At 41.1% G+C, this 25,005-nt stretch overlaps 1 protein-coding gene across 1 annotated transcript; it reads left to right on the plus strand.

Annotated features, from left to right (window-relative positions):
* The first annotated feature begins 1,258 nt into the window (after window positions 1-1,258).
* Window positions 1,259-2,718, plus strand: HOXB4 (homeobox B4). The gene is made up of 2 exons (XM_077806370.1): window positions 1,259-1,685; window positions 2,405-2,718. Exons 1-2 carry the CDS (start codon window positions 1,262-1,264, stop codon window positions 2,716-2,718), a joined length of 738 nt encoding a protein of 245 aa, XP_077662496.1. The 5' UTR covers window positions 1,259-1,261.
* Window positions 2,719-25,005: the final 22,287 nt, after the last annotated feature.

The raw sequence follows: 25,005 nt of genomic DNA on the forward strand, positions 1-25,005 counted from the left end.
CTGTAGATCCGAATTTGTGTAAAGGAAGTTGTGTCACAAATTCGTATCTAGGGGAATATGTAGTTGACACAAACACTACAGTCATTCTCCCTGAAGAAAAAAAAAAACCTAAATAACAGGATGAAAAGAAGCTTTGGCCAGAAGATCGTTTTATAACTGAAAAGAAATATTGGGGGATTTACCTAAACTCCCAACTCTAGTACTCCTGTGGCAAACTTTATCACCTCGTTGTAATAAAAATCTGAGCTGCTAGGGGTGTCAGAAGTCTTACATCACTGAAACTCAGGAGGGAAAACTCTGTTGCTTTAATCTGTATAATTGCTTAAAATACACTAGGTATAAATAATCCAGCCAAACGCTGCCCTGTTTCCTGATTTTTATGAAGGGATTATTAGGTGCTTCGATTTTAAAGACCCGTCCAAATGTTGCTTTTTTAATCATGTTTATTACAATGTGGGAGAAGGGAACAGCACCGAGGCTAGTTAATTTTATCTTTAATTGTCCATAAAGCCCTTTATTTCGTGTTCAGGGGAAGGGCTCTCTTCCACCCATGGCTGGAAAATGGTCAATCGGATCCCGAAGCTAAATGTGATTTAGGAGCCCCGGTACCCCGAATTAGCTGATGGATTTTCTATCGACCCAGAACAAGTCCTATTTATCTCTGCCAGTATCGCAGCGCATAGTCGCTACTCAACCCGCTTCATATCACCGCCATTAAGACCGAAATTTAAACACCAGCCAGAGGGACCTCAATGTATCATCTGCCAGGGCATTCATTTTGATCCGGAGCGGACTTCCCTCCCCATCCTCCCCCATATTACTGAAAATAATCTTTTTTTTTTTTTTTTCTGTAACACACAACTAACCCAAGACACACCTACTGGAGGGAGTGGGGTTTTGTTATCCCGAGGGATTAAGTGGTGACATTAGGGGTTTAGAGCCTGAGATGCTAATTCGGGTAAGTAACATTGTGCAGGAGCAAGACATTTCACCCTGGCTGAAAATATGTAAATATTGGTGATTAAAAAAAAAAAATCCTACAGGAGTAAGAATGCCCCTGTGTGAGCATATTTCCTTATCCGGGAATCGCAGGGAACCTCGCCATTGGCCGCCGGTGTCACATGGATTCCTAACTTTGTTCACTTGACAGTATGTAGGAGGGTTTTACGAAACAGGAAAACGAGTAGGGGGGGATAGGAATAAATTTTAGTATTTGTGTGTGTGTGTGTGTGTGTGGTGTGTGTGCAATTCAAAGAAATTAATGGCCATGAGTTCGTTTTTGATCAACTCCAACTATGTGGATCCCAAGTTCCCACCCTGCGAAGAATATTCTCAGAATGATTACCTTCCCAATCACTCTCCGGGATATTACAGCAGCCAGAGGCGAGAGACCACTTTCCAACATGAGGCGATGTACCAGCCACGGTCAGCCTGCAACGAGCCGCCCTACCCAGCTTGTCAGGGCTCCGGCCACCAGCCAGCGGTGCTATCCCCAAGGGGTCACGTTCATCCTTCCGCCGGACTTCAGAGCCACCTCTCAGAGGCAAATCACCACTGTGAGTCGGTCACCCCCAGCCCTCCTCCACCCTCCTGTAGCCAAAACTCTATGAACCAAAGCCCATCTCATTCTTCTTGCAAAGAGCCAGTAGTTTATCCCTGGATGAAAAAAGTCCATGTAAGCACGGGTAAGTGAACTAAAGTGGCTTTTGCTTTATACTAACTAGCACCTCAAAGTCTTGTGGAAAGCCTATTGCACCAGTTGTAAAATAACCATTCGTGGAGATTTACGATCGCCTGTTTGCAGAGCAGTATAATTACATCCTCCATAAATTTTTATGGCTCTACTTGGCCAAGTGCCTTTGAAGTCTCTGTTACCATCCTCCTCCAATTTCTTGCAGGGTACTTTTTTATGGTTGTTGAATCTTCGTAAGTTAAGTTTTATGTTTTTGTAATTTGTATTTAAGTGGTGGGTTGAGTAAACTTTTACTATGTTTCCTCTCTCTCTCTCTCTCTCTCTCTCTCTCTCTCTCTCTCTCGACGTGTTATTACAAAGAGAGGGTGTATGTATGGGGGGGATTTTATGGATTTTAAAGAGCATAGATGGTGTGTGTATATATATATATGTATATAATATACTTGCACCATCTATGTTATCGAGGAGAGTATGTAAAATATATCTAGGGAAGTTTAAAACACATATAGACATGGAAGTACGTCATGCAATCAGGCTGGAGAGAGGGGGCTGGAGATGGGTTAAGTGTATATTTTTGGAAGATCGTGGTGCATCTTTCTGCTTCGAGTAGTCTCCCAGCAAAACAGCGTGTGACACTTAAAAAAAATTAAAAGGGCAGCTCAGTAATTCTTTTTTCTCTTCTTCCCCACTCCCCTCTTTGTGTTTGTTCAGTAAACCCCAGTTGCACAGGAGGGGAACCGAAGCGCTCCCGGACAGCTTATACCAGGCAGCAAGTCCTGGAACTGGAGAAAGAATTCCACTATAATCGCTATCTCACGCGGAGGCGCAGAGTAGAAATTGCCCATTCTCTTTGCCTGTCCGAGCGCCAGATCAAAATATGGTTCCAGAACAGGAGGATGAAATGGAAAAAAGACCATAAATTACCCAATACCAAGATCAGGTCTAATTCTTCCAACTCTTCTGCAAGCCTGCAGATACAAGGAGGGTCTCAGAACCGAGCCAATGCACCAGCCACTGGCCTATAACTGTTTCTTGTGTATGTGTGTGTGTGTGTGTGTGAGAGAGAGAGAGAGAGTGTGTAGGAGACACATGATAATTTTTTTATGTTCCAAGGGGCGTAACGGGGGCATACTCTTTATTTATAGAAAAGGAGGGAAACTCAGCTACAAAACAAACAAACAAACAACAGAGATGTGCTTTTGTGCTCCCTCCCATTAAAAGAAGGCTGTGGATAGTAGTTTTCAAATTTGGCTAAGATGAATCCTTGTTTCATCTTTAATCACGCCAAACTCTGCCCCATTTGTCATGTTTACTCTCCCGTACAAAGGATGGACCTTATGCTTGCTATTACCTCGACAACCAGTGTTCACTTTAATAAATGAGGCTCAGTTTCTTCAAGAGGAACTGAATTTTCTTTTATTTTCTTTTGCTGCCTACCAGCCCCAAAGCGAAAGTTTCTGTTCAGATCCCCAAGGGCATAGCAATTCTGGCAACGGTAACACAGCCCTACAGACCAAAAACAAACAAACAAATAAACAACAACCCCAACTCCATGCGGTATGAGGACCGGGGGGGACTGAATAGATGTTGAGTATCGTAACGATCAGGGTCATATAGCTGGAGAACGAAGAGATTGGCACAGTTTAAAACAAACCGAGTGAAATTTGGGGTGGGGGTGGGGCTGGGAAGGAGACCAACATAATGGAGACTTATGTAAGAAACCCCCTGCCACTTTTGAGTCCAGCAGGTTAATTACCTCACTTGTAAATCTTGGGGGTGGGGGGGACGGGACAACGTATTTAGTTTAGAAACTTGATGATCAAGTAATGCCACCTGAATTTAAACGTTCGTCAAAGGGGGTGTGGGAAGGGAGGGCTCTTTGTAAAAAGGATGCTTCTCCACTAAGATTCAGTCCATTTTTGTACTGAGAATGTGAATAAAAAATGGAAGCTGGGGATCCCCTTCTTTCTTGATGGAAAAGGGGTTATGAACTTCGAACAGATTTATTTTTTTCTTTCCATGTTCTATAGTACTTGACATTCCGAGCTGATGTGATTTCAAAGAACTTTTGGGATCTTCGTTTCCCCCTTCCAGTTGTTCATTTGAATTACCTCCTATTGTTCTTTGTGATATTCATGATAACTTGTACATAGCAGAACGAAAGCAAGTAGAAATAAAATTTTCGTTGTGACTATAACCCGTGTGTGTTTAAAAAATAAGTTTTTTTTTAAATTTAAAATGTTTGTTAGTTTTATAAGGATTTCTGTCAATTGCACCTCGCTAATGAAAACAAAATGTGTTTGACTATAGGGTATCTCAGTCTTAAGTACTGCTAAGCCTTACATATTGTGATTTATTTATTCTATGCACATATTAATATGGTTGTATGATATGTTCACAAACTGGTTTCAACTGTGTTGGGTCATTAAAGCGCTACATTGTATTAAGGAATTAAAGCAGCTGTGTATTCCTCAGGAGAGGCTACTTCCTTTTAAAAAAATCTCCTTCTCCAAGGTATTTAATGCATTAATGAGTATAATTTTTGCACAGATGTTTCTCGGTGTTTGCAGGTTTTCTGTGTATTTTTATATTACAAAGGAGCTGGCTACTGCAATAGCTCAAACCCTGACAAGCAAATAGATAATCAAGAAGACAAATGGCTTCTTTTGTGAGCCACAGCTCTTGTATTAATTTTCATTTTCTTGCTCATAGAAAGTATCGAAAATACTGTTCAGGGCGAAATAACATTCCAGTTCTAAGTTACATTTAAAAAAAAAGAAGAAGAAGAAGAAAGGGGTGGGGTGGGCTTGTGGGAAGGAGGCCTCTAGACCATACAAAGAAAATCATAATTTTCTGAATCATTCCCTGTAAGAAAATGGTTTTCGCTTATTTATGAGATTTTATGAATTTGTCTCGGCCTCTAAGTCATGATTAAAATACCCCACCACGTTATTAAGAACAAAGACCTGGCTTGGGATATTTAAAGTGGTAGAATGGCTATTTCTGTTCTTAGGGTACTCAGCAATTTAACTCAGACCTTGCAAACAAACTGCCTTCAAAAGTTGTTCCTTCCTCCCACACCTCAATAAATCGCCCATTACGTCTTTTACTCTGTTGACTTTGTAACAGTTTGTAAGAAATATGTATATGGTCATGTGACACAGAGCCGCTGCACGTCTTGTGTTGGAAAAACGGAGTTGTGTATGTATTTGATTAACTTTTGCCCCTTTAAAGGCAAAAAGAGCAAACCTTCCGAGTTTTTATTTCGATGAGGGGTGGTCGGGACTGCACTTATTTTGATGGCTGATTCCCCCCCCCCCCCTTTGATCTGCTTCCTATGTAAAGGCGATGCAATTTTCAGATAGAGGCTATGCTCTTAAGGGTACCAAAACAGTTCTTAAAAAGCATATGCTGTTAGGAATGCAACTTCTATAGAACTAAATCAAAGCTGGAAAGTATGAATAGAATTGAAGGGGGAGAAAAGAAGATTTCTATAGGACCTAAAAGTTCACAGCCATTATAAGCAGACAGAAGCCAAGAAAAATGCGAGAATTATACAGAAAATCATTAATCACTTCTTTTCTTTAAATACTTATCCTTTCCCCATTGTTATTCAACAGCAAATCTCCGCAGACCGTCTGTTGGGAAAAAAGTACCCGGAGTCCTACAAAAATCTTCAAGGGGAATAATAACAATAAAAAAATCTGGATCATAAAGTTGAAAACTTTTTTTTTTTTTTTTTTTTTGGAAAACAAAACGGAACAAACAACAACTCTCACTTGGGAAGAAACCACTCAAACCATGAATACCATCTATTGGGCGTTGGAAAAAGGATGTGGGAATGCACAAGGTAAAAGAACCGACTGCTTGGCATGCATTTTTGATCGTTTTATTGCCTCTTTTCAAGAGTAAGTTTTTTTTGGGGGGGGGGGCACATGAATCCTTTACGGGATTTTCCTCGGTTTCCTCATTTTGTTTTGTCTGAGGGGGAGAGAGAAAAGAAAGATATCAAATGGATTACATATAAAGGGGATGCTAAAAACCCGTATTTTTCCATTTTATGGTGTGAATCCTATAGAGTTTGGCTTTGTTCGGATAATTTTTTTATCTCATGGAATACAGAGGAAAAGCAGATAGCTCAGACATTGGCCTTTTTGTGACCAAGACAGCCTTGCTATTTCAAATTACATTCCTCCATGTTCTATTTTGCCTTCTTGAAGCTTTGCAACCTAAATTAAAGGGCTTTGTACAAACGTCACGTGTGACTATGGAAAGATCAGTCTGGTAGATGATTTCTTTTTTCGTGTGTCAGATGTTCCTTGGAGGAATAACTGTGTTCGAATCCTTTAGCCAAATCAGACTTTTTGAGTTTCTCCTTTCTGCTTAGAAAAGTTGTTTTGTGGAAGGGTTTGGCCTTTAGAGACCGTGTTTGCGTGAGCCGCGCTTGTCTGATTGCTGTTTGTTTCAAGACTTTTTGCATTTTACCGGGGAGGCTGAAAGGCAAAATAAACAAATAAATTGAGGCAAAATTCTGAGCTGCCGAGCACAGATCGCATAGAGGGTTCACCCAAAGGACACGTTTTCTAACTGATTAGCTGAGTATTATAGCCAAGGATTGACCTCTCAAACCCCTTGACCTTTCCAAGACTGGACATTGTGCTGTGTAACATTTCCAGCGTCGAACTGGACGGGGGCTAAGGCAAACTTTGCACCTCCGGAAAGAATCTTTTAAACCACGCGTGTTCATGGTTGTTTCTTAATGTTGCCATTGCTGGGCCAGCGCGGGGAATGCAGAGGAAAGGCGCCCCAGAAAGATCGGATTTTTTGTGTTTGGTTGTTTGGCTTTTAATGTCTTAGTCATTCTATATTCAATCTGGTCACAATGCATTGTTTCTCTTCCTGGCTTTGGGTTTCATCTCAAAGCACAGAGGGTCTCCACTGTAAAAGACAAAGGGCAGCTGAGTTTTTTAGAGTCGGGAAGCTTGCGGTCAGTGCAAGGGGAAAGATCTCTGGGCTGGCTCGGCCACTTGGGTTTGTTTTGTTTTGTTTTGTTTACCTCTCAGGAGAGGGCTTTCTAAAAAGGATCCTTACACTACCCCAGCCAAACGCCTCTCACTTTTCCTCAAACCTCAGCTATCTTCTCCCTTCCAGAAAATCCTTTGTTTCGGAGCGTCTCCTCTCCCCCCCCCCCGCTTTTCCTCCCCCCGCTCCTAGCCCACAACACTCTCAAAAGCCCTTCACAGCTCGTCTGTATCTGCTAAAGGGGTGTGATATTTGCTGATGCAGTCAGGGATTTCTTTTTGATGGTGGTGGAGGGGAGGGGAGGGGGGCTACAGGAGGGCAGGCGGTAAGGGTGGTTATCGGTGAATGTTGTTGAAACCACCTCGCTCCTTTGCAAATTGTGGCCTTCGGTGGCTCACGGTGGCCCTTAGTCCTGATAGCGAGGAACACTTATATTGACACGGGGCAGCGTTTACACAGTCACTCCGGGGTTTGATGAATTCTAAACGGCGAAGGATGAAGAACTGTTTTCGGAGTGAGGGGCTAAGGGCTCCGTCAGACATTTGGTAGCCCTCTCCCGACCTTGCTGGCCACCTAGAATCGTTTCAATACATGAGTTGACGCCCGCTACCTTTGTTTATATCGGCGCGGTGCTCAGTGACTTAGGGGCGACTCCGCTTCATAGCTGTGTCAGGGGAACCCCGGGAAACAAAGCATGAACGACTCATCGTTCATGAGCAGGTATTAAAGCCACATACCCAGCCAGAGACAGGCCAGGTGTCTTTTGGAGTCTCCGTTTAGATCTCGATATGACACCTGATGGTTCGACTCATCGCTCTGAGATTTTACTCTTCCGACCTAGTTCCTGGTGGAAGAATGTAAATATTTTTAATCAGCATGAGTCTGAAAGGTGTCTCCTTGGGACATGGCCTTTCTGTCCCATGCACTTCTTTGTTCGCTCCGCCTGCGTCTTGAAATCGAAGCCGGACCAAAAGTCTATTGCATCAAACCAACTGGAATAGCTTGTCTAGCTGCCACTATGATCTGAGATTTTATTTATTTGGAAGCCAGAGCAAATATATATACATATACATGGATACAGGGCATTTAAATCTATCTATCTATCTATCTATCTATCTATCTATCTATCTATCTATCTATCTATTATTAAAATACAACGCGCGAGATTGTCTCTGTATAATATAAATATACGTGGGGAAAAGTATTTATATACAAATACTTTCAAACACACACCGGGAAAATTTTTATGTTATAGGTGTCTAGGTGTATCGACACCTTGTTGCAGTGTTCGGGTTCCTTCAAATGTTCCTCTTTGAGTAAGGACCTGGGTGGTGGGAGCAGTTTGGGAGTTTCTCTGCCTGAACACCTTCCCCCTGACAGATTTATGATCTCCAATAAAACTGGCGTGTTTAAATTCGTAAATCAATCTCCCCTTCTCACTATATAAACGCTCATTTTATCTCTCGAAAGAAAGCTGCTTTGATGATAGCCCCTCAGAGGCTGAGGGTGCTGTTTATGGCCGCATTTCCTATTCTTTGAACTTTTAGCGAAAGTTGCTCTTCTTAGAAAAAAAGGCAGCCGGATTTTTCCTTTTTTGTTTGTTTATTTTGGGGCAAGCAACATTCAGATGAGGGATAGTTTGTTTTTTTTTTTTTTTAAGGGCTCCACTGAAGGAAAGTATGTGGCTTTTCAGTTTACCCCCTCCTACTCTGATAATGTCCCAAATTGAAAAATCATCTAATTTAAGGGGTGAAGGAAGTTTGCTTTATTAGGTAACTGCTCCTCTATCAACATACAGTGACACCGAAAGGATGTTTTAAAAAGAGAGAATACATTCACTTTTCCTTTTCTGTGTTCCTCTCTCTCTGTATTACACCTTCACCCAGAATTTTTAGCCGAAGGTTTTGGGGTTTTTTTAAGAAATTTCACACAATAACGTCTATGCTTTAAAAACAAGTGTGAAGCTTTTCCAGGCAATTTGCTCCCGTATTCATTTCCTGAAGCTTTAAACAGCCCTTTCAGCCATCACAGCCACTTCAAAATGTTGCCTGGATTGAACGCTGGGTTTGAATTTTCTCACCTTTTATTAATTAGTTTTTAAACTGTATTCTTTCAGGTAGCTGCTTTCCTAGAGAGTGGATTATTAAACTCGGGACAACTCTCGCTAAACCTTCATGCCTATCTTTATTTTATCTATGTTTAGAGGTATTCCCAGGCTTGCAAGAGTAGAGCTTTATAGTCAAACGCATTCCACCTTGTCTGTTACTCCAGGTCTCACACGGTTCTATTGTTTGATCTTCAGTGGCTCCTTATGCCCTGTATCCATTCCATTGTTTGAGGAGGTGAGACCGTCATCCTTAGCACCTGAAATGGGATGAGGGACCCCTACGCTAGATTTGTAAAAAAATCTTAGCTTCCTTGCAGGGCTGAAAGAAAACCAGTGTCGTAGCTATGTCTGTACATGCGTGTGCCTGTGTTTATGTAAACATATGTAAGTATGTTGCTACATACAGACGTGTGCACATTGTTTTGTGTCAGTGAGGCATTGCCTGCTTGGGATTTGGTCCATAGGCAGCTTCTTGTACATTCACTATAAGCAGCTTCCTTTGTTGGCCAGGATTCCGTTTTGGGGCATCTCAGCTCAGAGCCAAAACTGACTTCAAAAATGCAATAAAGACTCACAAAACAATAACAGCAGAAGCTCTTGCCCTGTATCCTAATGGGAAATTCTTAAAAAAAAAAAATCTGGATCCATGAGCATAAATATCCTCAGAGGACTTTGGAGCCTAAAACTGTTGTTCTAGTCAGTGTAATAAAATGTCAGGGAGAAAAGCATTATGTGCCTAGCAGGGCAAAGAGGCATCAGGATTGGGGAAAGTGTTTAAATATTCTAAACTTCGAGGGGAGTGGGGATGGACACCCTAACGTTGCGTCCTTTACCAGACATATGTATATTACTGTATATTGTGCTGTGTATACACTCATCCCACGTTCACACGCCTGTGCAAGTATGCATATCTGTTTATAGAAATAACTAGGTAGCCAGAATATCTCTGTAGATCTAGAATGTTACATTCAATTCTAAACTTATTTTTGGGGGGGGGGATAAACACTGTTCCAGTGGAAGGTCACAGTGGTCCTTTGAGTATGAAACTGAGAGACCCCCTTCCCCCTTCCAGATCACGTGATTCATTAAATAATTAATGCAGAGGTTGCAGAATAGATATGTATTCGTCAGGAACATCGCAGACATGGTCTCCTTGTGTCTGACGTGAAATTCAACTGTCCTTTAAAAAACAAGCCTATAGCAGAGGGGGGGAAAAAGAGAGAGAGAGAGAGAAAGGGAGAGAGAGAGGGAGAGAGAGAAAGGGAGAGAGAGGGAGAGAGAGAGAAAAGAGTCTTCAATAAAACAATTCTCAGGAAGAAAGAAGCCACGCCGAGGGTTGGATTGTTGTGAGTAGCAGGGTCTTCCCAATTCCTAGCGTGTCTATATGTCCATGTAAATTTATTGTTTGTTATTAATGTTATTGTCGTAAAATGTGACAAATAGCCGTCTTCATTTCCTCCCATTTCTCTTCACATGGTGGTATGTGTGTTAATACCCATCGAGGCATTTCATTGATATTTTTAGGAATATTCCTTTCTCTCCCTCTCTCTCTCTCTCTCTCTCTCTCTCTCCTCACAACCTTTCTCCCTCTCTCTCTTTTTGAAACCCCCTTTCTTGATTTATTACAATAAGCATGTCAGCAGCAGTGTGGCTGCCATTGTGTGTGTGCGTGTGTGTGTTTGTGAGAGAGTTGTGTTGTTTATGGCGGTGTCCAAGATAAATCATTTCTCAAGTGAAAATGATGTGCAAGCGATGATATTTTAGAGCGAGAATTTCTCTCTGCTCCACTCCCTGGAGTTGATTATTTCAGACGATTTACAGTAATAGATCAGCAGCTAATATGAAAGCTCTATAGCTGGGGGTCTTAAATTACAGCATCTGTGATTACCAATTAAGGAGAGATTTGTATAAATTTGGTAAACCGGGAACGCCTCATTGGCATATAAACCTAGTAAAAGACCAGGACCTTAATATAAAAATTACTGCTAGGAGTCTTGTATTGCAGCATCACTTTACTAGCTATTCCTCATTTTTTCACCATCTTGTCCCCTCTCCCTCTCTAATAAGGACTTTATTGCACCATAAACACAGGTTGTTGAGGCGTGTTTATGCTTGTTTGAGGCTTTTTTAATTTATTTTGGTTTGGTTTGGGATTTTTTTGTTTGTTTGTTTTTTAAGCCTGGATGTGTCCCATTGTATGCCAGCTGATCAGGGGGAAAAATCAAATAAATAACTAAATTTGAAAATGAAATCAAATTGCTGCAGGGAGTCAAAATGTACGGCTGCCTCTTAAATAGGGATAGCGTTTGATCACAAGCAGAGAATGAAGTTACTTTGTCAGTGGAGGACAAAACAATAGGTGAGCTTCCTTGCCTTCCAAACTAACGACACGGGTTCTAAGCTAATGGAGCGATGTTATGGGTTTCGTTCCGAAACCTGAGCATTTTACCCATTTATAATTACCAAAGACTGTTAACAAAAAGGAAGCGAATCCGTCCCCAAATAATTCCTTATTCTTTTTATGCAAAGAGGAAATAGTTTGCACCACTTCATTGCTGCAAGATCTTGCTATGATAGGTAGGTAGGTAGGTAAATAATGTCCTTAGGATAAAAGTTTCAGGAGTTTAGATAACAAAGGACATTTTGTTAGGAACGAAGAGCCTGCTTTCTGTGATTTAGACTGGTGTAAATTCGAAGTAAACCTATTGAGGGCAATGGAATTACACGGATTTAAAACTAGTACATGAGAGCAGAAGCTTGCCCTACTTCCTCAAGAAACTAAAATAGGCATAGCTTGCCAACAGATGTTAGCTTTTCACTGGCACTTGATATATAGTATATATATGAACTATAATAAGTAAATCCCTTTCAACCAATTGAGGCAGCGCAGTAAAGTTAAGACTTTGGGGAGCAGATTATTCTCCTAAAGAGCAGAGTTGATGGGTAAAAGACATAATGTTACCTGTTTAAAAAGCAAGAGTGTATATCAATGAGAATTTGCATCCTTGATAGAAAATGGAAGGTCAGAAGTCAACCACTTAGAATTTCCATTTTAAAACTTGACCAAATAGGTTAAAACCGTGAGTGTTGAAAGGGAAGGAGGAAGCGGGAAATAGCATTTTTAAATATGTAACATGCAAGGAGTCAGTAAAACAGACAACAGGGTTGAAGATTAAATGTTCACACCGGATTCTCAAAAGAGACTCCAACCACATTTTCCGCGCTTCCTTTAGCCCCCGTGAGCCAAGTTTAACACCGTCATGAGGGGTGATATTTAACTCTGTCTGCTAGGGTAAACCTTTATGTAGTAAAATTAGAGGAACTCAGCGACTTTCATTAAATATTAAGGGAGATCCGGGGACGGTGAACAAGCCAGGAATGCAACATCATTCTTTGTCAGGCATATATTAATTTAAATCGTTGGCTTCCAATTGATTTTGACCACTTGTTTTTTAGGTGTTAGGTTTTTTAGGTTTTAGATTCTGAGCATGAAAAATTAGCCCACTGAGGAAGGCTCCTGTAGTTACGAAGTTGGAAGGAGCGAAAATATTAATTTCGCTCTCATTATCGTTATTATTACGGCTCCTTTGCTGTCATTAAAGCTTCAGACAGTGCACCACACATAACTCTATCGTCCAGCCCCATGCATTAGTCGCATTAAAGGGGAGTATAAATCAATAGCAGGGGGGTTATTCGGTTCTGGTTCCAGACGCCATTGTGCAAAAGTCTCCCTTAAATAAGTCAGATGTCAGGAAGAGCTTCAGGTCCCGCAGGATGTTGAATCGGACAAGGTGGCAAACATTTATGCTTTTGACACCCTTGGCTATAATGAATCCCATTTCCCCATTCACCTGGCACCATATACTCTCCGAATCCATTACTGATATCGCTATCTCTATCCCTAGCCTTCTGATTTAAGGTGGGGGAGGGGGGAAGATGCCTATTTCAGATAACACGTACATTTCTGCCTTGCCTTTCCAGCTGGTTTCTAGCAGGGTGGGGCAGAATTGTGATTTATATGATGCAAAGATTTTGGCTTGAGATAAGCCTGGCTGTAGGATCTATTCTTATTGGTAATGTTGCCTCAGATCTTCTTCGCTTCTATACTTAGATTTTTATCAATGAGCCCTTTAAATAAACAAGGCGAAAGTTTCACAGTGCTCTTTCTTTCTTTCTTTCTTTCTTTCTTTCTTTCTTTCTTTCTTTCTTTCTTTCTTTCTTTCTTTCTTTCTTTCTTCTAGAAATTTGCCACCGTTGTATCGAGCTGATATTTACCAAGAACGGTTTCTTTCCGCCTGGAGCCTTCTCAATAACTAGTCTCTGTGTTTTTCTCTCTCTCTCTGTCCCTCCGATGGCTACCGATTATTTAGCATCGGATGACGTAATACAATGAAAAGGGTTTCGTTTTGTCCAGATTTGGGTAACCAAAAGAGCTCTCATTGTTCCCTTTGGTTGGTCAAACAACAACAGCAAAAACTCCTCTTACCCAGCCATGATCTTTGTAACTCCCTGCCATACCTACCTCATTAAATCACACATATTTTCCCATTTGTGTTCATTATTGGTTTATTTATCGATTAGGTAATATAACTTCGGTGATTAGCTCTCTCCTACGGACTAAAACTATGTGTAGATCGTTAAAAAAATGTTGTCTATATTTCTTTATTAACTCGGTTAAACTGAATGCATCAGGAAGCAGAGGGTGGAATATTCTTCCTTGTGTTATAGTTATAAACGATATGAATAATATTTAAAATACTTGATGAGCTATTGATCTTGTCATTAAAATAGTTCAGGTTATTATTGTTTCGCTCATTTCTTTGCAATAAGCTGTTCTTCTTGTCTACCACCGTTTCAGAAAAGTTTGATCCACCAGCATGAAGAATCAATATTTACGTTATCATATGCCATCTCCAAAGGCAACATTTCTCCCCCCATCACACCCACCCTCCCGTACATATACACACACCATTTCTTTCCCAGAGAGGCAGCTATTAAGGTGGAAAATATAAGTCCTTAGTTCATAATTTATTGCAGGCTGTAAGAGAGTGTTCTGTAAGATCAAAGAATTATGGAAGGATAGAACTCTTTGGAACTGCTATGTAAGGAGGCCGGTAGCTAATACAGAACAGGGTAATACCTGCAGTCAGTAAATAAGCTTGTAGACTCAACAGATGAGGTCTCAAGTATATGAACAATGCATTTCCAGTATACAGTATTATAACTCTTATTCCTTATACACTGTCCAATTTCTGTTTTAAAATACATAAGATTCAGGAATCATTCATGGGCCATCCATTTATTCCGGTTGATCACTTCAAAACAAAAGGATTTAAAAAGAGGTTAATATTACATTGTAAATGCAAGATGACCATTGTTGGTTAAAATAACTGGCCCCTACACCAATAACTGTGGCCCTGTCAAAGGGAGTGAATTATTTTAACAAATCGTATTGTCTAAAAGAAGAAAAAGAAACAACAAACGGATAAACATACATGCAGAGGTGAAAAAAGCAATTAATGTCCGAAATAAGTATACGCTATACAGGCCTTAAAAACTGCCGATGACCCATAGCGCACTCCCTTGCAACTTGGCTGATACATTTCTGTTTAAAAAGGGATTGGGACGAGATTTATTTGGAGCAAAGACAAAGGGAAAGGAGACCCTGGTTTTCTGTTAAATAGGCAAAAGGTTGGATATAATGATGGTGTCCTTTGAAGTTCTGGGTGGTTTTTCTTTTGCTGGGGGTGGGGTGGGGGGCTAATAACCACATTTCAACACTTGACTGCGATAAACCAAATCAGGTGCTATTTCAGAAAATCAGAGCCATAAATCAGAAGGGTTTGATTCCTTTTTATTTAAAGACAGAGAGGGGTTAACTAAAGAATTTTCGTTCAATAGCATTGAATATTTTGGGTTAAATCCGATACCTCGGCCCTTCTTGGCAGAAAGATCTCGAGATCGGAAGAGAAGGCGACAAAAAATAGGGTAACAGTCTCTCCATGCTCGCACCAATGAGCTCAACAGGAGTTTCTGAAGGGAGACTCTGGCAAGTCAAATGGCCAGCTGTGTCATGACATTTTAATAGGCAACTTTTGTCCTTTCCTGAAAATCAACCCAGGCCTTTCCATTCTCAATAGCCGTAACACATCAACACTCAGTGATCCCCAAGAGCCGGATCCAAAGCCCACTGAAGTCAATGGATGTTTTCCCATTCGGTCCACGGGAGAGACTCCATTAGGCCAATAGGACATCAGTGATGGAAGGCTCAGAATCTCCCTGATTAAAAACAACACAAAACAATCGGTAAGGAGACTTTCCCCCTCTCTCCCGCCCCCTCCCCCCCCGTTTTGGTGTGCCAAAGCCAGGCGATGGCAAACCTTACCCCTCTCATCCTTCAGATAGATTTTTGTTCACTCTTCAATTTTAGGCGAGGTTAAAAATACCCTACAGGATCATGTCCATTGACTCCTATTAATTCGCAGCCTCTGTGATTAAACTCAAAAGTCTGATAGGCTGAGTTGCAATTCACAAATATTGAACAGGATCGCAATGACCCCCCAAAAATGCCGAATGTATCGCTTAACTTTTTTTTTTTTTTTTTTGGTCGAGACATATGGAATCAATTTTGAATCTTGACATTGAAGACTGGCCAATTCCTACTGGCCTCTAAAACCAGAATCCAGTTGGTTCTCCTCTCTCCGGCACCTCTTGTCACTCAGTATTATGCCCGTCTTGCAACATTTTAAGTCTTTATAAAGAGAAATAGCTTTTCAGAGAGGTGCCAGGGATTCCTCCCCCCCCCCCCACAACGGGGAAAATAAGTACAAGACCCGCACTCCCCCACCCCTCCCACTATCTCTGGGCATTCTGGAAAGGGGTCTCCATCCTTGCAACACTTAACGCGGTTTTGGAAGGTTTTTCTTCAGTCAAGGCAGTTCCGTTCGAAACGAGTGAGTCCAAAAATTAAAGCATCTTTGGGGGGGGGGGCCGGTTGGAGGGAGGAAGGGAGAAGAAATCCGTCCGACAAAGCTGTCAGCAAGATCCACTGGGGTACAATAAAGTAGTTTCTTTTCTTCTCTTTAATTTGCTTGCTTCAGTTCAGTTGCAGCAGCCGATTTCCCCCCTTCTCTCCTTCTTCCTGAAGTCCTTGGTGGAGAGCTAACACAGGTAAGAGGTAAAGGGGGGGGGGGTGGAAATTGATGCAACTTTGCCTTTCCGTACTCTAAGAATTCCAGCGCTCTGAGATAGAATTAATCGCTCCCAAAGCTTTGACAGGCCAGAGACTTCTCCATTGGTCAACGTGAACTATAGCTGACTTTCCCTAGTCTCAAATTAAGACTGATCTTTCCGAAACATAGCCAGGGAAGTTGAAGATGAGCAAGAAAAAAAAGAAAAGAAAAGAAAAAGGGAAAAGTTGCGTGATTCATACCTAAACGGGATACAGAAGCTTTCTTTAAAGTCCGTGTTTCCCAGCTAGGTTTCCCTGTGACACATTTGTTAAAGCGTTAGCACCTCTCCGCTGTTTGGAAAAAAACTACAAACGCCGCTTTGGAAAAGCGGAGTGTTAAACTGAAGAATGTATGTGAGCGTGATTTATGGCCCTCAGAAGTTTTGTTTACTTGGAGCAGCTCCTAATTGCAAGTCTTTTCCTGGAAGCCCATGTCTTCTAAAAATTCCACGACGCTGATAGTGGTTCCCTCCCCACCCCCCTCAAATTCTGCTTTTATTTGCCAGATGTGATTAACAAACATCTGGCCAATTTACTTGTTTTCCCCGATAGCTGACCAATTAATTTTGGTGGCATGGGTAAGTATGCGAGCCTTCAACATTTTAGATAAGAACAATGTTTTATTATGAATCCCACCAGCTAAAATTTTTTCAGACCATGAAAGGAGCTCCAAATCTGCTCGGGGTTTTGGAGAATCCACAATAAAGATTTATTTTTTATATGTAATTTCTTCAATGAGCTCCATTTTAAAAGGAGGAGCAGGAAAACGACTCATGTTGGAATATATGACACAATATTTACGAGTGCTGTTTCGTCACTCATTCTGAGGCTAGGAGTCGGAAGAATTGGTCTCTTTGTTAAGGCCCGATGTGTATTTTAAGAGTGAGTTGCAACACAACGAAGTTTATGCGGAAGACAGGAAGACAAATAGGATTAAATTTAAAGTTCACTTTTTTTAATGTGCTCCCTGTTCAATTTGGCTGGTGTTTGTTTGTATCCTTTTGTACTCTGAAAATAACTCAGTTCCTGGGACAATTTGTTAGCTAGAAAAAATGCCCCCATACCTTGTAAAACCGCAAAAGTTTAGACTCAATGTCTAATATTTCCCGAGGCAAACTAGTGTATATTGGCAGAGAGCTACACAAGCGCCGGATTTTTTGCTGAAAATTGCCTTGCATTAAATTTCCTCAGATCCAGAATTATCTTTACTCGCCTCCAGCGAAATTTGAAATGTTTTTTTTTACCAAGCGCTTGGTCTGTTGGCGAATAAAATCTGAGGGGAACCAACAAGGCCCTAAATGACAGTAATTTAATTGATTTTATCATAAATCATCAACTCCGTGAAGAACCAAAGTTTTCATTGAAGTAAATTGATATTAATGGACGATTTTTGAAATTCCAACTCTCTCTCTCTCGAGTTGGAATAGATTTTTGGTGAGCCTGTATCTCTTGGTTTGGATTTCATTCTCTCCACCACTCTCACGACAAACTCATTATACATTTTGGGGACCTTATTTTTCTTGCTTTTGTAAGGATCAAATCTTAATGAGGCAGCCGGCCAATGTTCAAGCACAGAAACACCACCGATCGGATTAGTCTCGGTAGATGGTCCATCAGAAGAGAAATATTTTTTTTCAGAGAGTCGTCCTTAAAGTATGGTTTTGTCTGGACAGCGTGTGTGGGTGTGATTATAGCGAGATCCAGTGGCCCTACATTTGTGTTAAACATCACCGGGAAGGACATTGTTGCATTCCAAATCACACATTCATTTCATTGCTAAGCATGCACGAGCTAGAGGAGATTTTAAAACAGAACTATGATCTCGGGTGCTGAGTTCCATCTAAGTATCCCCCACAATAACGACACTGAAACCCTGTTAAACATTGTTGTTCCGAATTCTTTCTCCTCTAATTAAAAATTAACTATTTACTGCACTAAGAGACTGTTATGGATGATAGCCTTTTGATATGTTGATGAATATGAGAGACCAAAGACCCTTACACTATTACAGTATTTTAGCACTGCCAGTTATGGATTGATCTATCTATATGGATCACTGGTCATGCTATGTGTATATACACACACATACATATATATGCAAATTCATGTGTACATCTACATGCTATGTGTCTACTATGTGTGCTTGTATAGTGTATTTGTAGTGTATAATAAATACACTATACAATGAGAATGTAAAATAAAAATATGTTCTCATTGTATCTAATTATACAACATCTATAGAATGCTATACATGTGTATTTGTAGTATACAATAAAAAATTATAACAAGAGATTGCAAAAGGAAAATATATTCTCATTGTATCTAGTTAGACAACACACTATACAAACACGTAGAGACCCAGAAATATGATTCCTGAACATAACTCTTTCTCTCTCTCTCTTCTCTCTGACATTCCTCCCTCAGAAATTGTTACCTATCTGTATGTGACATCAAATGAAGGCAGGTAAAATGGACCCCTTGTGCATCCCTCCTTCCCACCCATCCCCCGCCCCGCACCACGCTTCTTTCTTTTCTTTCTTTCTTTTTTTTATTCAGAGGAATGTAGCTATAAAGTAACGGAATGCCTTCATTTTATAACAGAAACCGACCAGTCAATAGATATTGGATGCTATCCAGGAATCCTTTCGAGAGGAAAAAAATATATATATCCTCATTTTTCCTCCAGATTTTTTATTTTTTTTAAAGTGACTTAAAATCTGGCTAGCCCATAAGCAGATCAGGGGGGCAGCCAGTGTAGAATCTACCGCCGTGGAACACGCATCCTCTTTCCAGGGGTCGAGAAAGGCTTTAACTGTAAATCCACTCGGTTAAGAGAGGGAGCGTGGGGGGTTAAACTGCTCCAGCAGCCACCCCAGCCCACAGCGTCTCTCTCTAGTAAAGTGCAGGAGCAGGTTACCAGCAGCAGATTCAAAGCTGAGGTCTTCGGAGATTGTGGCTGCTGTCGCTTGGAGCGGAGCAATCATCTTCCTTCAGCCATCCCCTTTCTTTTTCTTTCTTTCTTTCTTTCTTTCTTTCTTTCTTTCTTTCTTTCTTTCTTTCTTTCTTTCTTTCTTTCTTTCTTTCCCCTCTAGTTCCTTCCACCTCTTCTGACATTTGGCTCGGAGCTGAGACTTTGCAAGCTTGTGGTTTTGGTGAAGACTTCGCACCTCCGTTTTCCTCCTCTGCTTAGAGGACCGAACAACAACAACAAAAAAAGCAAAACAAAATATCTGAGGGGAGTGACTGGGGAGGTGGGAAAAAAGAAAGCGACTGCTGGCAACTAAGTTTAGAGAATTCACTGGAAAGGGGGGGACATGCTGTGTGCGGGGGGGAGAAGTTCATTTAACAATTCTGTATAAAATGGGTAAAAGGTTGACGTCTACCAGTCACGTGAGCGCATAATTCAAGTCATTATTTTGGCATTTAGAAAGGTGGGGGGGAGTATATGTGGGAGAGGGCTTCTGTCCTCCCTAGTCTCGCTGGTCACTGGCTTCCTAAATATCTATTTACAGCACTCTGGTACCCAAACCCTTCCCCCACTCCGAGAGGGAAAAAAAATTACAGTACAGCAACATGTGTGGGTGAAAGACTTTTGGCGACCAGAGAATTTATAGATGAGGAGAGGGCTTCAGGGGGTGGGGGAAAGAAACAGCCAGGAATAGTGGGCGCCCTGGTTTTGTTGTTGTTTTGCATTTAGGAGGTAATTCAAAAGCACTTCCGCCGATTGATCATTAACCCGGTGAGTTATTACTCTTGTAAGCAAAGGTCATGGAGAGAAAGAGGGCTAATCTCTCAAAGACACCGTACACTCCGTTTCATTTTGATTTCTTATCCGGAGCTGGCTTCTGTTTAGACTTTTTGTGTGTGTATGAGACAGAGACAGAGAGAGAAAGAGAGAGAGAGAGTGCCCTTTTCGAGTGTCCCTAATCCATCCCTCCTCAACCTCAGCATTCCTACCCCTCACCTTCTTAAAAGAGGAGACGGGTTGGCCTCCATAATTCGGATATTGACATCCTGTTACAAAGTAAACAAAAGGAAAGGGAAGGGGATAGTGACCAGTCTTGCTATCTATCTATCTATCTATCTATCTATCTATCTATCTATCTATCTATCTATCTAGAGAGAAAGATAATGTTCCTATTAAGATTATAGTGCCTAATTTGAGAATACCCATAATTCACCAGTAATATCTTTTAATAATGGTACATAATGCATGAGCCTATTGTTGGCAGTGAGGTAAAGAGGGGAGGAGTGGAGGGTAGTGATTTTATTTTTAATCCGGGTCTCGCAAAAAGTAGCAAAAACCCCTTTTGCTGGCGTCACTAAAAATCTTTCTCGGAGCCTTTATTTATTTTGTTTCTGTTTTCTCCCTGCCTTCTCTAGTCACGCCAAAAAATGCGACTTTCCTCCTCTCTCCACCTCCTTTTGTTCATCCCCCACCTCCACTCCCCCTTTCTTCCAGGCCTTAATGTGGGTGGAACTTTTATAGAGTCATATTGGGTGCGCTGGGCTTCATAGGACATAAAGGGCGGTGGGGTTTTCTTTATCTTTATTGATAATCTACAGAGGGAATTAAAAACCCAAGTTAACGTGGTAAGGCTGTGATGTAAATGGAAGATAGCCAATGTTGTGTATTAAAGTGTGTGTGTGTGTGTGTGTGTGTGTGTAATCATCATCATCATCATCATCATCATAAATTATGGCTATAGGCCACAGACCAGAGAGAGGTCAGCGTGATGTGTGATTTATGTTCCAGGAATGTTGTCACGAGAAAGATAGAGGTGCGGGAGGAACATTTGATTTGAGATTAATAACATCAACAGACAGAACGGAAACAAGATTATTAAAGCGAGGGAATGTTTCCCAAAACGAAAATAATTTTAAATGAGTTTTCCCCCCCGCCCCCCTCTTTCTTTCTGAATCAAATCGTGTCAAGGTTTCAGTGATAAATCTCCGACTAGTTTTAAAGAGGTTTAAGCTGGTGTCGTTAATCCTTTTATCGAATAACTTTTGTGTAAATGTTACCTACATATAACATAAAATATCTGCTTTTTTTTTAATGGGGATCATTCAAGACAGTGAACAAATTGGCTACATAGGAAAAGATGTGCTGTAAATATTTAAGCTTCTGTTGTCTTCCAGTAAAATCGTCTGGAGGTTTCCACAAGGCTTTCATACCGCCTTACCTAATTAACTCGATACATTTCATTTTTAAAATGCACTTAACCCGGAATTACCAACCGCCTTTAACTAAAAACAATAAAAGGAGGCAAATGATGGGTTGCAGAACAGCTCACTTTTTTTTTATTAGTATTTATTTAAAACCAAAATTCACCAACAGGAAAAATACGTTTGCATTTCACTACAGCTAATTTCTACCGATAACTATTCTAATGCAAAGCTTGAACAGGCACAACTGGTAAATAATCTCCTTCAGAGACGGTTTCCAATGAGCAAGTGGCATCCAAATGTTTGAGAACCATAGAAATGAGAAATGCTAGACATTTACAAGTGAGCTAATACTAAAATATCTGAGAGGGCCATAATGAGGTTGCAAGGATTGTCTTGAAACTGCTTCAGATATGAGTCCAGTTATTTTTAAAAAATACTTATCTGAATGTCTGCCTGATACCAATCCTTCATCTTGATGATACTTATGTCTGTGTGTGTGTGTGTATATATATATACACACAGACACACATATATAAAACAACTTTCGGAAAGTGCTAAAAACTTGATGAAATGTCTCCTTTAGTTACATTGTTGAGAAAATGCCTCACATAGAACAATGGATATTTTTGTATTTAATTTTTGTCCATTAGACACTTTTTCCCACCATTACCACTGGAAGAGTTCTCTGTGTAATAAGTCCGATTTCCCATACCGTTGTGATGGAAGTTTTATCACTTTTCTGTTTTACAGTTCTCTTTCTTTCTCAAACCGCTGCGCTGCCTCATTTGTGCTGGACCAGACAACGGAGAATTGGTGAGTGTTATTAAACACGATGCCTGGCCATTAAAAAATGAACTTCTTAGAACCAGAAACCACTCTTTAAAAAAAAAAAAAAAAAAAAAAACTTGTTTAGTTTTTAGTTAGAGCCAACTTGTTTTCCTTTCACCACATTTATAATGACGATTATTGCCTTAACTTTTCTGTGAAGTGTTTTCGTTTTGCTACTGGCTTGTCTTTAAATTTTATGGTTTATGGTTATAATTTTGGGTGGACATTTTAAATGGAAAATGTTTTCTGTATTCCCTTTGAAAGGAAGTCTAAAATGACCAGGATAGCAAAATTTGGCTGACCTTGTAATGCAGCTAATACAGTCACTTTTTAAAACAACACAAAACTGCAACAAAAAGTAGAAGCGGAAATACAAGGTGATATGGAGCCTAATATCTACTTACAAGACACTCAGTGTATAGAAATGCAGCTATGATTTTATTATTTTTTTATTCTCCAGTTATTTAAAAAAGGAACCCAAAATTGGTACTTCAGAAAAAGTTCTTTGCAGAGTTCACGGCACCTCTGATGTTCTAGGTATTCGAGCACAAGTCCATGAGGTCCCATTTGCGACAGTCTGTTGACTATTGCAGGGTCTTTTAAAAAGAATAATCCGTGAATCCTATTCGTGTCTCCTCCATGCCGCTCTGTAGCCCTGGTGTTCCAAAATAGACGCCCGCCTGCAGTTGAAGATGTGTGTCCCAGTCCCAGTCCCAGTTCATAAAAAGTTAGAAGGGAAAAAAAAATTCTCAGAGACGATATTTCAGTTACACGGTGGAACCCCCTCAAGACACAGGTTTGAAAACTGATGTTAGAACAATAGGTGGAAACACTATGCCCCCTAGTAAGCCTGCAGCCAGCACCTTGAAAGTCTTTTCCACCAGACGCATCCCGAAAGTAAGTTGTTGCAAAAGTAAACTCTTTATGTAGCCCCATTTTCAATGGACACTCAACAAAAGGTGCGAAAGAGTGATGCAAACGGCACAAGTGGACACACCTTCCAAGCGGGATCCAAAGAGCTTTCGTGTCAACCCCTTCCCTTCTCTGCCTACAGTTAAATTCTCCAGTCAGCACTTAACCCAAAGGCGGTGTGGGCAAGAATTAAAGGCGAGGAAGATCATTGCAATCTGGAACAATAACAGCAGGGGAAAGAAAAAAAAAAAGTGCAGACACCTACATTCTTTGCCCTGTCTTCCTCCCACGCTCCCTTTGCAACGCTTCCTTTCCCTGCACCTTCATCAAAACTCATCGGGGAAAGTTTCCTTGTGCGCGCGCCAGGAGTCATAACTCTTGCCCAGCTATAGCAGCAGCGTCTGGCATCATCATCTTCACCATCATATTAATACAAATCTTTATGGTTCAACCCCTCCCGGACTTTGCCTTTCCTATGTGATTTTACTCTCTCTCGCCCTTTAGAAATGCAAATTCCACCTCCTCCCGTCCACCAACCTGCAGTAGGTGGGGAATAGTGTAGCCACCAGCCAGAGAACTTTGACACGCAGACTTAATATTAAAGTTCCCCACGGCTGTAGGCTTTGAGTTGCATCAACACAACGGATTCTTCCTTTTGTCACCCTCTCCTCCCTCCCCCCACCGGTCTCCACTCCCTTTAAAACAAATAATCAGTCCCTGGCTGGCTGATCACCCCCCCTTCTTCCCCCCCCCCCCGAAAAGTATATTTCATAATTATTCCATATTAGGGACTCTTAACAGGAGACAAATCCAGTTTGAGGGAGAGACAAAATATATGCACCAGTTATTGAAAGAAAGACGATTCTAACTGTGGGTGGGAAGGGGGGGGGAGGAGTATGCCTATGTTGAAAGGGTTTATTAACATAAATTGACACCTAATTGTTAAACACGTGAATCAAAGGAAAGCTTTGCTATCTTTCTGTCTAGGCCTCGGTCCACCACGTCTGCAATTAGCATAATTTTTCACTAGTGACGCTGTTTGGAAGGCTGTTGGCTTTGCCCAGCGCTCCAAAGCAAATCTTTAATTTTTTTTTTAAATACCACCTAGCTTTATTTCACACACACACACCCCTTCCCCACCCCGCATCCCCTCCACCCTGGCTCATTATTATTACTGTTATTATTTTTAATCCTATCCCAACCTTGCCTAGTTAAAGGTTTCGCGTTCAGCTTTTCTTTCTTTCCTTTTTTTCCCTCCTTCCCTTCTTCCCCTCTGCCGTGGCCATTGTTATCAGTGAGCAGGGCGTACCAGTCTATAGGGCAACTAGAATCTCAGGGTTTGTCCATTCAAAGCCCTGAGCTTTTCTACACATCTTGGAAGCTGTAAAGCATCTTGCTTTTTTTTTTTTTTTTTCTTCCCCAAACGAACAGAGGGAGAGAGAGAGAGAGAGAGAGAGAGAGAGAGAGAGAATTTGAGCAGCCGTAACCGAAGGCTACCCTGGCTTAGCCCCCCATCCTTTGGCTTTATTACTGGATTTCTCCCTCTCTTTTTTTTTTCCACGCACACTCACACACTTCTATCTATCTCTATATATTCCTTTAACATTTTTTTAAAGGAAGAGGGTGCAATTCCTTGCTTATTGATTGCTTTGGTGCTGGATGTGAACATACATTATGTCTGCCTGTGCTTTGCTCGTCAGAGACTAAGGTAAGCTGGACTCAAATAGGCTATCACTTTGTGAATGGCGGAGTCTATGTCCCAATGATTTATGACCATATGACTCCAATCTCGGTTCAAGAAGAGTTCACAAGCTTTAAGCTTCCTTCCACGCAGCGACTGTTTTGCAGCCCTCATCCAGGGGCCTTTCTTTCCCCCCTGCTTTTCAACTGGGGGGTTCTGCTTGGGGGTGATGATGCGGGGGGGGGGGAGGGAAATTTTAGGAATGTGTCTCTATTTTCCAGGCATATTCACCGCAAGGCAGTCGCTGGAATTTGAGGTGCCTCTCAGAGCCAGCCTATTGTTAAGGGGCATGTCGATAG

This window comes from Eretmochelys imbricata, chromosome 27 (assembly GCF_965152235.1).
Source record: "Eretmochelys imbricata isolate rEreImb1 chromosome 27, rEreImb1.hap1, whole genome shotgun sequence".
In the NCBI taxonomy this organism is placed as follows: Eukaryota; Metazoa; Chordata; order Testudines; family Cheloniidae; genus Eretmochelys; species Eretmochelys imbricata.

Excerpts from the sequence above, each read along its gene's own strand:
- HOXB4 (XM_077806370.1), top strand. The coding sequence starts at position 1,262 with ATGGCCATGAGTTCGTTTTTGATCAACTCCAACTATGTGGATCCCAAG. Across the intron at positions 1,686-2,404 it reads AAAAGTCCATGTAAGCACGG|TAAACCCCAGTTGCACAGGA; the intron begins GTAAGTGAACTA and ends GTGTTTGTTCAG.